Consider the following 14562-nt stretch of genomic DNA (forward strand, 5'->3'; position numbering starts at 1 on the left):
TTTTTCTGACAGAGCCTTTGGCCATGCATTCATGTTAAAGGTATCTAGTATGTTGTAAGATTGGTTATAAATAGAGAACTATCACATGAACATTAACTCCTTGGAACATGTATTGTAAAACTAGCAACGGTAGTAAGGAGGCTGGTGTTACGACGGGCACAGTACACACACGCATTTGCCAAAGCCGCTTGTCCCAGACAAGGTCATGGCGAGCCAGAGCCTAACCCAACAACACAGGATACAAGGCTGGAGGGGGAGGGGACACACCCAGGACAGGACACCAGTCCATCACAAGGCACCCCAAGCAGGACTCAAACCTCAGACCCACCCGAAAGCAGGACTTGGCCAAACCCGCTGCTCCACCACGCCACCACATCCCCACAAGGCACAATACAATAAATGAAAAAGAACAATAATGCTGATTGCAAATAAGCCCCGTCATTGCTGTGTCTTTGTATACTGTTTCACAACTTGACCTCAAAGCACAGAAATAGAGAGGAAATACTGGTAACGCCTGCCAAGGTAGAGTGTGTACTGGCAAATGCCATCCAGGACAGACTGTATGCTAAAAATTTATTTCCAAAAGATCTGGAGTTCTAAGCGAATGCCATGTATTACTTAAAAGCAAAAAAAGAAAGGTCAAAATGAGAATAAATTACTGTTTAGCCTTTGTATACATATTTATAATACGTTTTTTGACTGATGGTATTGCAGCTGGATAAGCATGACATATATGATTATCTGATGAAAACGCAATACATAAAATAATAATTGAAAATCAGTACAAATAAAACCAAAACAGAGTAAATGTTTTATTTTCCTGGGGAATATTTGAAATCTGCGGTTACTTCTCAGGCAGCCAGTTTAAAATCCAACAAGCGTAGCAGAATTAATCCCATTTTTCTCATTCCCAAAAGACATAATTTGATAAATTTAGAACTGTGTAGGAATAAGTCAAGATATCTGTTTCGTTACTTTAGATAGATCGGATTCATTATGAATCCCTGATAGGAAACATGGACAAAGTAAGCATATGAAAATAAATTTTAAACATCCAATTGCATTGAAAATTCAACATTTTGGACTCCATACTGGACAGATAATAATGTACCTGTCTAAAGGTTCTGCCATGAAACCCAATTTATACTTGAAAATACACAATGAGGAATAAAGATACTGTATATTCACAGTGCAGCAAAATACTAAATGCAAAACAGGGGCCTCCATCAGAACCCCCCCCCCCCCCCCAACCCTCCAATGTGTAGTCCTAGGTTCAAAAGTTTTCATATGGACTTTGAATACAATTGCTTATGCCTTGCTTAGACACAGCCTTTCCAGTTGTCTTTTGTTTTTCGTTGGTACCTACCACATAATAACCCAAAGGAGTCTCATCCAAGGAATATTACCTATGAAGTCTTTATGAGCTTGAAAAAACCTTAAACAAACCTTAACCTTTTTTGCGAGGGGCAGAACTTATAGGCCTACGATGCTTGTTTTAATGAAAACCTCCTCCCACTGAGAAGCTCCCTGCAGATTTTCCATATTTCAGCATGGGAAACGTTCGCTGCTTTCCTGTGCCAGGAGTTAATTGAAAACATTTTGAGGGAAAGCATAGTTGGGGCCCAACACTTCAATTCCTTCAGTATCCCTAACAATAATAAAGAAGCAATACAGTTATTAATGGGATAAGCAGTCATGTACTTTCTTAAAGGGACAGTAGCACCACTGAGAAGCATAACAAATAAACATCACATACTATGTTGGCTTAGGCATTATTTCGGAAGTGGCATTTTCATTTTTTAAGAAGTATCAACAGCAACGATGACCCGTTATACAACATCATTTATATTTGATTAGAAGAAGCGGCATAAGTACATATTAAAACATATTAATACATACAGCCTTGAATTTAGAGCAAGACTATTTTCTAGACAATAACTGGGAGACCAATGAGAAAAACACCTGGTAAAAGCTTCCTTATATGTCTTGACTATAACTCCCAGAAAATCAGGAATCATACGTGTTTCCATTATTTCCTTCAATTTTAAAAACGGATGTCTCTCTAAAGATTCCATATTACCATATTTCTAAGAACTAAAACAGTGCATGCTTTCAGAATGTAATTTTCTTACAATCTGTTCACATTTCCTGTATGTGATGATGTCTAATTACTTAGTCAATGTGTGGAAAATGTTTGGAAAAGGTAACAAAATATTCAAGCGAGCCTCAAGCCTGCCCTGTTCTCCAATCTGTTCTCCAACCAGTGATTTTTCTGTGATTTTTTTAATATTTATTTACGAGTTACACAGTGCCATTTACAATGCCATTACACAAACAAACTTATGGGTAAAGGTTAAGAAATATATCTTTAACTATGAAGACTGAAACAAAGTGACTTAAGAGAACAATTACTGTATAATTAGCAGATCGCTTTAATAAAATTCCTGAAATTATATATTTTTTTCACATCAGAAAAATTACTCTCTGTAATGTCAGTAACCTACTCCTAATTACACTAAACAACGGCAGAGTAAAAAATACATGTGTACTGCTAAGCACTTACACCACCGACGATATTCCTCCTAATTTCCGAAAATGATGTAACAGGGATAAGATACAGATTTTCCTAATTGCGATAATGAGTGTAGCTACTTCAAATGTCACTGCATTTGTGTCCTTTATATGCCCTCGCAAAAACAACGGTGTCAGAAATACAACTTGTGCATCAATAACTGCATATCTAATCCTATTTGTCTGCACTTAAAGCAATTATTTCTATATCCTGTGTTACACGATGCTTTGGCGAAGAATATCTGGAAAATAAATGTAAATGTAGATGCAAATATTTTTCATTAACTGTATGTAACAAAGACACTTTTTTATCGCGATCTAATTTTCCTAGTGGTCTAAATTGACACGAACTCAGATTCGTTTCATATCACGTATTTGCGTTCGAGTCCGAGGATGCGCGAACATAGCAAGCGCCTTAATGGCCATTTCAAAGTCGAAAAGGGAATGAAAAACGTATGTATAGAAGCGCCTTGTAGGACTGCAGTGCAGCACATGAGACATGAGGAGCAGGAGCAGGAGACCTTTCCCACATCCTTCCCTGCAGCTCCACTCAGAAGAGGTGTCAGCAGGCCTGAAAGAATGAAGTGCCTCCACATTGTGCGCCTCAACTATTATGTGCTTAACATTTACATGAGAAAAGTGCCACTCGACTTCTCTCGGATTCATTCAGTTGGAGGGCCCTTGCCTCCCCCCCCCAATAAAACATAGCTGCAATCCCTATTTGATGCCCTTAGTGACAGGAGAGGGAGAACACACTCCATCTTTTTTTTTTCCTTGCATTGAGAAACACACATTTCGTCTGAATGTCATGCAAGGACACGGCACACGTGGACTTTTTTACAACTTCCCAAATTTTCCAAAAGTGGTAAAACACAATGAGCTGCACTTGTTTCGCTCGACACTGTGTTTGTTTCTTTAACCCGAGCTGATGTGCATCGTTCACTCGTGAGATACTGACATTTTTCATTAAAGTACATTACCTTTCGAACGCAGGGTTCATGTTCTTTAAGAACAATCACCCTCTATGTCTTTTTCAAGTTTTACGAGCAAACTCTTGAAATGTTACTACCGCACGTGTTGTTTTCTACAATTGCCAGCATTGCTACTAAATATGTCCCATGCAAAATGAAGGTACTTATCTTCCAGAGAGATTTTCCTTATATGTTATCGCCACCAAGTCTCAGTCCGTTTCTCTGCTCCGTTTACTGTATGGGTGCTGTCAGTTCAGTGAACTTCTCCCTTGTTCTCTCTTTGTTTTTCAGCCTCTCAACTTCTGCACCTTCACTCAATTTCAGATGCAAACTCCTCATGAATAATTAAGAACACCACAACCGGGATGAGTAATAATTCATACAAATGTGATTTTGTATTCTGCAAAAACAAACAAAATACAATGACATTGCGTCAATTGACTCCTACAGGCCAACAAGGGGGTGGGGGGTGGTGCTCTTAAACACTGTGTTAACTGATAATACTAATAACTGCACATTTTATAAATACTTCCATTAGATCATATGCGTGCAGATTACATTCATTTTACAGCAATACTATTTTTACTTACATTACACTTATGCACTTATGCATTGTCATATGGCTGTATAATCAAGCTTTACATTTTGTGATAATCACAACCTCATCTTCTACAGTTTGATCTTTTTCTTTTGTTACTTTTAAAAGTTTTTTAGAACCATGGCCTCCATCAACACGTTATAACTAGTACAGGTTTTAAAAAGCAAGGTTTAATCATAATGATGAAAATACAGAGTAGGCAGACAATGAAAAAAACAGGGTTCGAAAATTCTGACGGTCTGATTATTATTCCTCATTTAGCTGACACTTTTGTTTTAGACGACTAACAATGATAGCAACTTTTACAATGATTTACCCATTTATACAGCAGACTATGCTTAGTGTACCGTACCAATTCAGAGTACAGGAAGTAGTGTAACAATTCAGCGTACACATCGGTAAGTACATTCAGTACTCTAAGTAACTGGATGTCAACTAAATAGTATATAGTAAATACATAGTAATCATTGTACATCACTGTGGAGATAAACATGTGCGAAATAAACGTGTGGAACCTTGATCCAGAGCACTACAGCAGGAGGGATGTTGAAACAGGACCTTCCACATTACAAGACGAGAGCTCTAACGATGACACTACCCGCTGCAAATAATGCAACCAAATACATTCATGCACAATCTTCCAAGTTTACAGTTGGATAACGAAGTTTTTCCTCATTTCCCTCCAGTGTCTTTGGCCTTGTCCGACGTTTGTAACGGTCACTCGGTACAAGGACACAGAGCAAACAGAGTGAACAACTGCAAACAAACGTGTGTTTACTTTGGCTCCATTCTCACTAAAAGTGCCAGCGTCTGAAAGATGGTCAAATGTGTCAAGTGCTTGGAAAAGTCAGTTTCTCATGGCCTAGTTGTGCAAGTGAACCTCAAGACCTCACTTTACAGCCCTTCTGCACATGTTGCACCACAAGGTTTATTAAAAGAAAAGAAAAAAAAAAGGAGTCACACCGACACAAATTTTAAGTGACATATTCATGTATGGAGGGAAACAAGACACGCAGCCCATAGTGCTCTTTTTCTCTTTTATGCCTTCAGTAAAAAATACACCATTAAGGCAAACATACAGTGGATTTAGACATTTCTACACAAAGCATTTCATTTTTTACACAAAAAAATTAAAAGATTCTTTCAATCTGTATAATACACTGTACAGTTTCTTATTTAAAAAACAATACATACAATAACTAACTTCCCTTTAAAGCTGCAATTCTTATAATCTGACAGTAATTTAGGCATATGGAACTAATGAATGCAATCCAAAACCCGTAAATAAATTATTTTCAAATGTATACACTTATTTTTTCTTATGTACAAGTCCACTTACTAGTATTCAAATCCAGCATTAAATAGACTTTACAAGAGATGTTATATCAGCCACCCTGATATGAAATGCAATAATATATATGCCTATAAAAATAGTTTTCATACATTTTAAACACTAGTTCATGGTGGGCAGTGCAGAGCATTTACTTTAGAACATTGTTCAATCTGAAAGACATTTCATGAGTGTGTATATATAATATATATGTATATATTTTTTAATCACGCTTGAAATAATTTGCCTGGCAGAACCGTGTCGCTGGTTTTTTTAGCCAAATCATGTGGCCTCTGATTTAAAAAGAATAATAATAAAAAAGCTATAAAAGGAGGCGAAGAGTTAAGGCAAGAGTAAAAAAAAACTGAAGTAGTAGGTATTTGCTGGCGATACTATAGTTATTTTGGGACTTTTTTTAATAGTAAAACAAAAGCAGACGTTTCGCGAGGGGAAGCGGTTCGTCTTTGACGGATGCAGTCGAGTTACATTGCATAGAAGAAAGAAAGAAAGAAAGAAAGAAAGAAAGAAAGAAAGAAAGATGATGAAACTGCGGCCAGTTTTTCAGACGAGGTCTCAAAAATGTGCGAAACGCTGCTGTTTCTCTTTGGGAGCGAATCGGGCGAAGCGCAGCCGCCGGCGCGTACCTGTGACTGTGTGTCAAAAGGGCTCATTTTCTTTTCTTTTCTTTTTTCTTTTCTTTTCTTTTCTTTTTTCTCCCCCACAGGCTCCTTCACACAGTCACAGGCTCCTTCACAGAACAGGGAGAAGCAGCGGCAGCAGCAGCAGCAACGTGGACGCCGCCGCCGCCGCCGCCGCGAGGGTCCGCGTGCCGCCGGGGGCGCGCGCCGAGCGCCCCGCCGCGCTGCCCACGAACTGCGGGTCCTCGGTGAACTCGTACTCGTCGTCGTCCTCCTCCGAGTCCAGCAAGCCGGCGTCGCCGCCCCCGCCGCTGCCGTCGTAGCCGCCCGGCGAGTCGAAGCACAGCGTCTTCATGCTCACCTTCACGTACTCGCAGATGGTCCTCTCGGTGCCGTCGCACACGCACGTGTCCAGCTGCTCGGCCTTGGGGATTTTGCGCATGTTCGCGATCACGCTGCGGCACGAGTCCGTGCAGCGCACGCCGCTGAAGAGCTTGCCGCAGTGCACGAGGTAGTCGCGCATCGCGGCGCTGCACTGCGGGTCGCGCTCGCACTGCCGCCGCGCCTCCGTGCAGCCCATGCTGCTCGTCCTCGGCAGGCACGGCTCGATGGCGCGCTTCGCTTTGCGGCAAGTGGCGTCCGAGGCGCAGTCGCAGTCCTCGAGCGACGGCCCGTTCTTGGTGAGGTTCAGCTGCACGAAGGAGGCGATGCAGTGGCTCGGGCACTTGCTGCGCTCCCCGTTGATGACCGAGGAGCACGCGAGCACGTACTGCTGGTACGCGTAGTCGCACTCGGGCTCCCCTTGGCACTTCATGATCGCCTGCCAGCATATGAGGCGGCGCCCGTGGGGGGGTGAAGCGGCCGAGAAGCCGCAGAGCAGCGCGAGCAGCAAGCAGCCGAGCGGCGGGACCAGCGGCGCGCGCGAGCCACTGGCGCGAGCGCGAGCGCGACGAGGACGAGGAGGAGGAGGAGGAGGAGGAGGCACCAAAAAAGCGGCACTGGTTGCCATTGTGATGGCTGCACTCGCACGAAACGGCAACAAGTTTATTTTGAGCCGCACCTTTTACGTTTCCATCATGTAGTCCTCACTGAAGGGAATCCCGTACGGCCTGCGGAAATTCGCTGTGAATATCTCCAAAGTCCTCTCGCGCGTTCACTGGCTTTTTTTCCCCCCTTGCCCTGCTGCTGTTCCTGAGTCAGTCAGGGACACTGATTAGGAGCTCGCCGTAAGTTCTGCGCGAGAGGAGGAAGAAGCTCCGGTCAATCTCCTCGTCTCCATAACTGCAAGTTAGAAACAAACAACCAAACGAATAATAAAATAAAAAGCGGACTAAAGTACTGGAGGGAGTTTAACTGAAAACTCTTCTATGTGTCGGCGGCTACCCGTGAGCTTCGCTCCATCCCAGCGCCGCCGCTGCCCCTTCAGCGCCACTGACTCAGTTCACGCGACTCGCGCAAAGACGGTGAGCGCTGCTGCCGCGCTCGCGGACACGCATAATGACGCGCCCGGCGCTCGCGCACATCACTTCAACGAAGAGCGATAGGAAGCGGGCGGCGCGTCCGCTACATGTCCGTCAACAAGCAGAGCTCGCTGAAAAGAGACGAGCGGAGCGGCTCGCAGCGCTCCCGAACACACACTGGCTGCCCGCGGAGCCGCTCCTCTTTACTCTCTCCGAAGCCCCGAAGCGGAGCCTCATTGGCTTGGTGGCCTCCCCCTGCCCCCCTTCCTCTATTCCCCCATTCCCCCATCCCCCCCCCTCACTCTGAACCTCTACGTATCGGTGGGCGGGAGACTCTGATCTGGACACAGCGCTTGGAGTCCAGCTGAGGGGGAATCAAAGGGGAAAGTTGTTGTGAACTTGCAGTGTTTCGACAAAGTAGAACTCAGATGCACCCTTTCTTCTTTGTCCGCATCCAGCCTCGTTTCACACGTAACTCACAGTAAAACCGCAGTCGCGCGAATCCGCCAATCGAACGAGTCCACCGCTAGGGGCGCTAAAGGCACTTTGCCGCACGAGTACATATATGATATGTACATTTAGCTGACGCTTTTCTCCAAAGCGACTTACACTGTTAAGGATACAATTATTTACCCATTTACACAGCTGGGTAATTTTACTGGAGCAATTCAGAGTAAGTACCTTGCTCAAGGGTACTACAGCTGGAGGTGAGGCTCAAACCTGAGGGTCCAAAGGCAGTCGCTCTAACCACTGCGCTACCAGCTGGTCCCACATATTTATACAGTATATTCATACAAGCATATAACCAAAGTACAATGTGTTTCAGCCGCGTCTTCGGAACCTCTTCGTTGCTCCAAGTTCATTTGAATTGTTTCATTCATTCTTTGCTGCTTTGGCGTGCGCTCGAGCAAGGTTTAAAATCTCCCAAAACGACTTCCAAGCTGCCTCGGTGAACATTCAGAGTGCAAAATTGTTCTGCTATTCATTCTGCAATGAAATTAAATGATGGCGTGTTTTGAAGTGCAAGCTCTGCTCAAATAAGCCAGTGCATATTTGCTGAATGAAACACATGTAACCCTTACTGTACATTTTCACAAATCACACACACACATTGTCTGAACTGCTTGTCCCATACAGGGTTGCAGGGAGCCAGAGCCTAACCTGGCAACACAGGGTGTAAGGCTGGAGGGGGGAGGGGACACACTCAGGACGGGACGCCACTCCGTCACAAGGCACCCCAAGCGGGGCTCGAGCCCCAGACCCACTGGAGAGCAGGACCCGGTTCAACCCACTACACTACCGTGTCCCCCCTTTTCACAAACCAGCTAGTGTTTTTAAATATTGTTGTAATGAACTATGACACAGCTGATTCTTTTATCCAATGAAACTCACAATGTTACTTTTGTACATTAAGCAACATCCCATTGCTCCCCCGTGCACACGTGGGCCTACGGGAGAGTATTTTTACTGGAGTAATTCAGGATCAGTACCTTGATCAGGGGCACTGGAGCAGGTGTCCTTCTGATTGCAAAGTAATGACCCTAAACACCACACAAGAATGCATGATATTTCTGTCCTGGAAGAGCTGTCGTAAGAGATGTTGGCGAAACAATGCTCTGGCATCTCCTCGAGATCTCCAGACTGATCGAGAGGTCTCCAGATCCAGATTGTTTCTCAGTCATGTACATCACCTGTAGAGCAGAAGGTCTCGCGTGCCTCAGTTCACTAGTGTCCATCTGTTGGTCATGTGTATGAAGCCCAGCAGATGGGTGTGCTGCTCACTGATAGCATTAGGGCAGACGTTTCTCACATGGACTGCATGTGGTCATGGTCAGTAATCGGTAATCAATACCCTGCCTGGACTCCTCTTCGGCACGTGCAGATGTCCAGAGCCCAGCACACAAAAAGAAGAAGCTTGCTGTCTGACTTAACATTGTTTCAGAAATGTACGTGGTTTGGCAGACAGTTTTTTGAGGGTTTCTTTTTTACCAAAGGTTTCACTTAATGTTTCCTCCTAAGTCTTGCTCATCGACACATAATAGAACATATACAACAACTGAAAAGAATAGCACTGTTTCTATAAAACACTTTGGTAAGAAATATATTTAGCAACCAATTTAGTGACACATTTGTATGAAAAAAGTCTTTTAAAGTGCAATTCATGTAAGAACCTTTTTTTTTTTACATTATCTTCATTTTGTGAACACACACACACACACACACATTTTCAGAACCGCTTGTCCCATACGGGGTCACGGGGAGCCAGAGCCTAACCCGGCAACACAGGGCGTAAGGCTGGAGGGGGAGGGGACACACCCAGGACGGGACGCCAGTCCGTCGCAAGGCACCCCAAGCGGGACTTGAACCCCCGACCCACTGGAAAGCAGGACAGTTGTCCAACCCACTGCGCCACCGCACCCCCTCATTTTGTGAACATCCGAGGTAAATTCATGTCAGATTCATAAATATTTTTTTAATTTGACTTCTTTCACACAACTGATTAATCATATTTTTAGTGATTCTGCTGTTTACGCATAAATATCAGCATACAGTACATACATGCTGTAAATGTATAAAATCCTAAATATATAATTGCAAGGCTCTTCAATAAATGTAATTACCAAAACTGTAAAATTACAGACAAATGATATTTGGTTTAGGAGTTTAAAAACAAACCAGATGCTACTTAAATGTTTGTTAGGTGTGATCATAGTGTGATTATGTTTAACAGGCAGATTTAAAATGAAACTGATAGAGGAACACTAAACACTTTAATTCTCTACGCATTCCTACATGTTTCTAATGGCTTTCCAAAAACCCAAAGTAAGTGCTGAAAAAAACCAATTCACATAGTCTAAACTATTTTCTTTGGCTGTGCACATGTGCTGCATCCAGATGTGCTGAGTGAGACTGCTGCATGTCATTAATTTCATTGTGCAATTAAATGTGCAATCATGCTCCAACAATGTAATTAGGGGACAAACATAATGAAGTCAGTGATATTAAAAATGCTCATTCTGCACATCAAAGGAACTGTTTTATCTGGGAACACATTTTTTTTTTATTTACTTATGACATTATTTTCCTCTGTAGTCGAAGCTGGAGTCCATAATCAAAGTTTTTCAGATTTTACCACTTAAATGGTTACACTCACTTTCTTTTGATAATAGTTATGAGTCTAGTACAGCTGTCTATTTTTTCTTGTTTTTTTCATTAACCATGGAAACTAGGTTGTCTATATAAGGTAATTCTTTTTTTTTAACTAAACATATGAACATCAACTTTTAATCACTGAAACAGATTGATAAAGATAGGATTTAGAAAAATTCCAATGTAATTTTCAGCACACATTTCCTTTGTAGTCTTGCAAGGTGCCAAGTGATATTCTACAGTCTTGAAATTACAGAATTACTAACATCATAATACACTTTGTTTTATTGTTGACTACAGCATCCTTCCATATTCTAGGAATAGGAAAAACAACTCCTGACAAAGAAGTCTGGCAGATATTCAAATATCCAGAGTTAAAGCGGTCAGCACAATAGGTCATTTGAAAAGGAAATATCCAAAAACAGGAAATAAGCCTACAGGAACAATCCGTTTATATCACTTCCTTTCTGGAACTGTAGCGGGAAAGATCAGAGAAAGTGATAAGTTAATAGAAACTGAATTTGATATTTCGCAGGAACTTGTTTTCATACCAAAGTGTTTATTTTTTTGCTCCAAGTGTTGACCTGCACATTGCAACATCACCATACACCGGTGAGGAGCTCGCCATAAGTTTTGCACGAGAAGCTCCGGTCAATCTTCTCGTCTCCATAGCTGCTTAAAAAAAGAACCATAATAAAAAAAATTAAAATATCAAAATCTAGTCTAAAGTCATCACACACACACACATTTTCGGAACCGCTTGTCCCATACGGGGTCACGGGGAACCAGAGCCTACCCGGCAACACAGGGCGTAAGGCCGGAGGGGGAGGGGACACACTCAGGACGGGACACCAGTCCGCCGCAAGGCACCCCAAGCGGGACTCGAACCCCAGACCCACTGGAGAGCAGGACCTGGTCTAACCCACTGCGCCACCACGCCCCCCTCTCTAAAGTCATCTAAAATATAATTTCGGAATTATATTGCAGTTTTTTTTTTTTGTTTCGGAAAAATTAAATTCGAAACTGATCTGGTACCTTTCAAGCTTTTAAATGTTTTGCATTCATCTATCAAGATTTATAAATAAAGTAAAACCAGCACCCTCGTGGGTGTCATTTACCCTGAAACACTGAGACCAGTGGACATTTTTTGTAGAGCTATATGCAGTAAATGGAAAATTTCTTGAATGCATCCAGATAAATGACTTACAAGAGTGGCAAAAAAGACTTTATATTTTACCACTACTTTTCAGACACAATATGTAATTGAACACTGTAATAGTGTGTGTGCGTGTGTGTGTGTGTGTGTGTAATTTAACTTTTCAATTTGTGACATCATGAGATACCGACACACAGCCCTTGTAACCGAAATAACTGAAGTATAAGGAAATTTTAAACATCTCAATCCACTCTAACCCCAGACAGAACACATCTGAGTGGTGCTTTATTTTGTCTGTTGATGTTCGTTATTAAAGTGTCACGCCTGTCCGTCTCGAGAAAGAAACAGCAGCAACCAATCTCAGCGCACTGCACCGCACTGCACTCCTTACTCCAGCGCTCTTTGATAAAGTCTGTGCCAGTGGAGGTATACATTTAACAGTACTCTTGTTCGTCGGTGCTGGGTAACGTTAGGTCGAGGGCACATATACGTGGAGCGCAGGAACGTGTCATTGAAACGCAGTCACGGCCATAAAATGCCATCGGACACTTCTGCCAGTTGGAGATCTGTTAGAGAGGCCCTGAAGTTACCCTTTCCTTCTAAGTTACCCTTCCCTCTCTTAATCTGTCATGGAGAGCAAAAAAATTCTAACACTCTAAATCCTCTTATGCGAAGGAATGAAAAGAGCTGTTGTTAGATCCGTACGTTACTTTAATACCTTAATAAGGTGAAATACATTTCGGATATAGATATAAATGATCGGACCGCAGCGGCGGGTGGCCAACGTTAACAAAAAAGCTCGGATTCAGATAATGGTGTTTATTCAGAGCCGCGTTGCTGTCCTCTACAGAATCGGCGAAGGCAACTGTTTGTTTTCCTCTTGCAGTAGCGGGGAGGCTTGAACTGCACTTTGGGGTCTTTACTGCTTGGACCTCCAAACAGCTGTATATTGTGGAGCAGGACAGAGCAATAACAATGTTGCGCAGAGGGCTGCACTTCTCGCCAAAACTGTTGGCTCTGTCCCCGCCTCCCGCAGGACTGACGGAGGGCAGGAGTGGGACACGCATCAGTCCACTTGAACCCGTGGATGTGTTTGCTCACCAGACAGAGGATACCAGCTGTTACAACACATGCGGCGCTGCCTTACCCTTCAGCGTAAGTGTCTATTTATACAGGCATGAGGACCCCCCCCCGCACCACAGCAGACGCTTAAATACCATGCGCACATATGGCTAGAGCAATAAAGATATACTCTCTCTCAGACGTATACCCTAAATCCTTCTAAAATTGAGCTGAAAGGAAAGAACAACAAGAGCAAAAGTTGCGCTAATAAAATCAGCAGTACGGCCACTTTTTTCCATATACACGGAACAAACCTGAAGCTCCGAAGGGAGTAAAAAGTGACAAGTCCAGGTTGCTTATAGCAAGAACAGTCTCATTACGTAGAGCTGTAGAAGGACGTTGTGCACTCTCTCGTGGAGACTGTCCGACAGGCGCTTCGTCGAGCAGGGCCTCGAATAGGGCAGTCATTGCAACGGAGTGTTTCTTCGTGGTAATTAAGTGTATGTGTCGTGGTGCCGTGGTTACCAGTCTGGTTAGAAGGTGTGTGTGTGTGTGTGTGTGTGTGTGTGTGTGTGTGTGTGTGCCCAGTCTCCCCTCACACTGCGGTGATCTGAAGGCCTTTCTTTAAGAACTACTGTACATTTACATTTTATTTGCCTTGCAGTTGCTTTTCTACATATTGTATCTTACTAATATCATGTGAAACATCGTAATGCAAAAATATGTAAAGAAGAGGTTTTTATTGCAGGAAAAAAAAAACTGCTATTGCATCCAAGTCTTTTTGATCTTGGCAATATTTAGAAATCAAGAACTTTTAACCTTTAGCAGAGGGTTTGCATAGGCGGAGTGAAATGTACTGTACGGCAAGAGTGCATCGTTGTAAGTAATGCGAGCTTTCGAGTGCGAGGTCCAACCTGCGTGCTGCTGAAACCCTGTAGATATCCGAGGGACTAGAGCACATTGCACTACATTACATGCGCCACATTCCCGAAACGGATTCATTGTGAACTGAACCGTTCCTTCACGCAAACATAAACTTTTAAACGTATTTAAAAGCTTCCATTGTGGGCTAACACTAGGGTAGAGCAGTGCCTTGAAACACTAAACAACACAATGGTTTCTTTTCTAAACAAACAGATGTGGGTAAGTTGTAAAACGTTGTGTTTTCCTCATTGTGTCTGTGTTTTTGCCCTTCCACAAAGCATATGGCTGTTTGGCACAGTTGAGAACAAGCTGCCTTTCATGGTTATTCTCCAGCGAGATGGTATCTGCTGTCCTCTCGGGCCCCTTAATTGGATTATTCTCAATTCCCGGTAGATGAAATGCTCACTCGTCCCATGGTCCAGAAAGGGCACAAGCAGATAAAGGTAGAGTTGTTATCAGTATCCAGAAAGATGTATCATGTATCGATGTAGTAGTAGTAGTAGTAATAATAATAACAATCTTCTTCTTCTTCTTATTATTATTATTGTTATTACTACTACTACTACTATATCGATACGATAAGTATAGCCAGCTGTTTATGTTTCTAAGAATGGCTCAGGCTATTTATTTTACTCACAGGGATGGTTTTTTAAATTTTCTTATCCAGCTGTATGGTACATTTCCACTGTATTTGTTGCATCT

The 14562-nt window shown here is 42.8% G+C and overlaps 1 protein-coding gene across 1 annotated transcript; it reads right to left on the minus strand.

Moving 5' to 3' along the window:
• Window positions 1-4589: 4589 nt before the first annotated feature.
• gas1a (growth arrest-specific 1a) lies at window positions 4590-7777 on the minus strand. The gene has a single exon (XM_029259334.1). It carries the CDS (start codon window positions 7115-7117, stop codon window positions 6221-6223), a length of 897 nt encoding a protein of 298 aa, XP_029115167.1. The 5' UTR covers window positions 7118-7777; the 3' UTR covers window positions 4590-6220.
• Window positions 7778-14562: the final 6785 nt, after the last annotated feature.

This window comes from Scleropages formosus, chromosome 17 (assembly GCF_900964775.1).
Source record: "Scleropages formosus chromosome 17, fSclFor1.1, whole genome shotgun sequence".
In the NCBI taxonomy this organism is placed as follows: Eukaryota; Metazoa; Chordata; class Actinopteri; order Osteoglossiformes; family Osteoglossidae; genus Scleropages; species Scleropages formosus.

Excerpts from the sequence above, each read along its gene's own strand:
- gas1a (XM_029259334.1), bottom strand. The coding sequence starts at position 7,117 with ATGGCAACCAGTGCCGCTTTTTTGGTGCCTCCTCCTCCTCCTCCTCCT.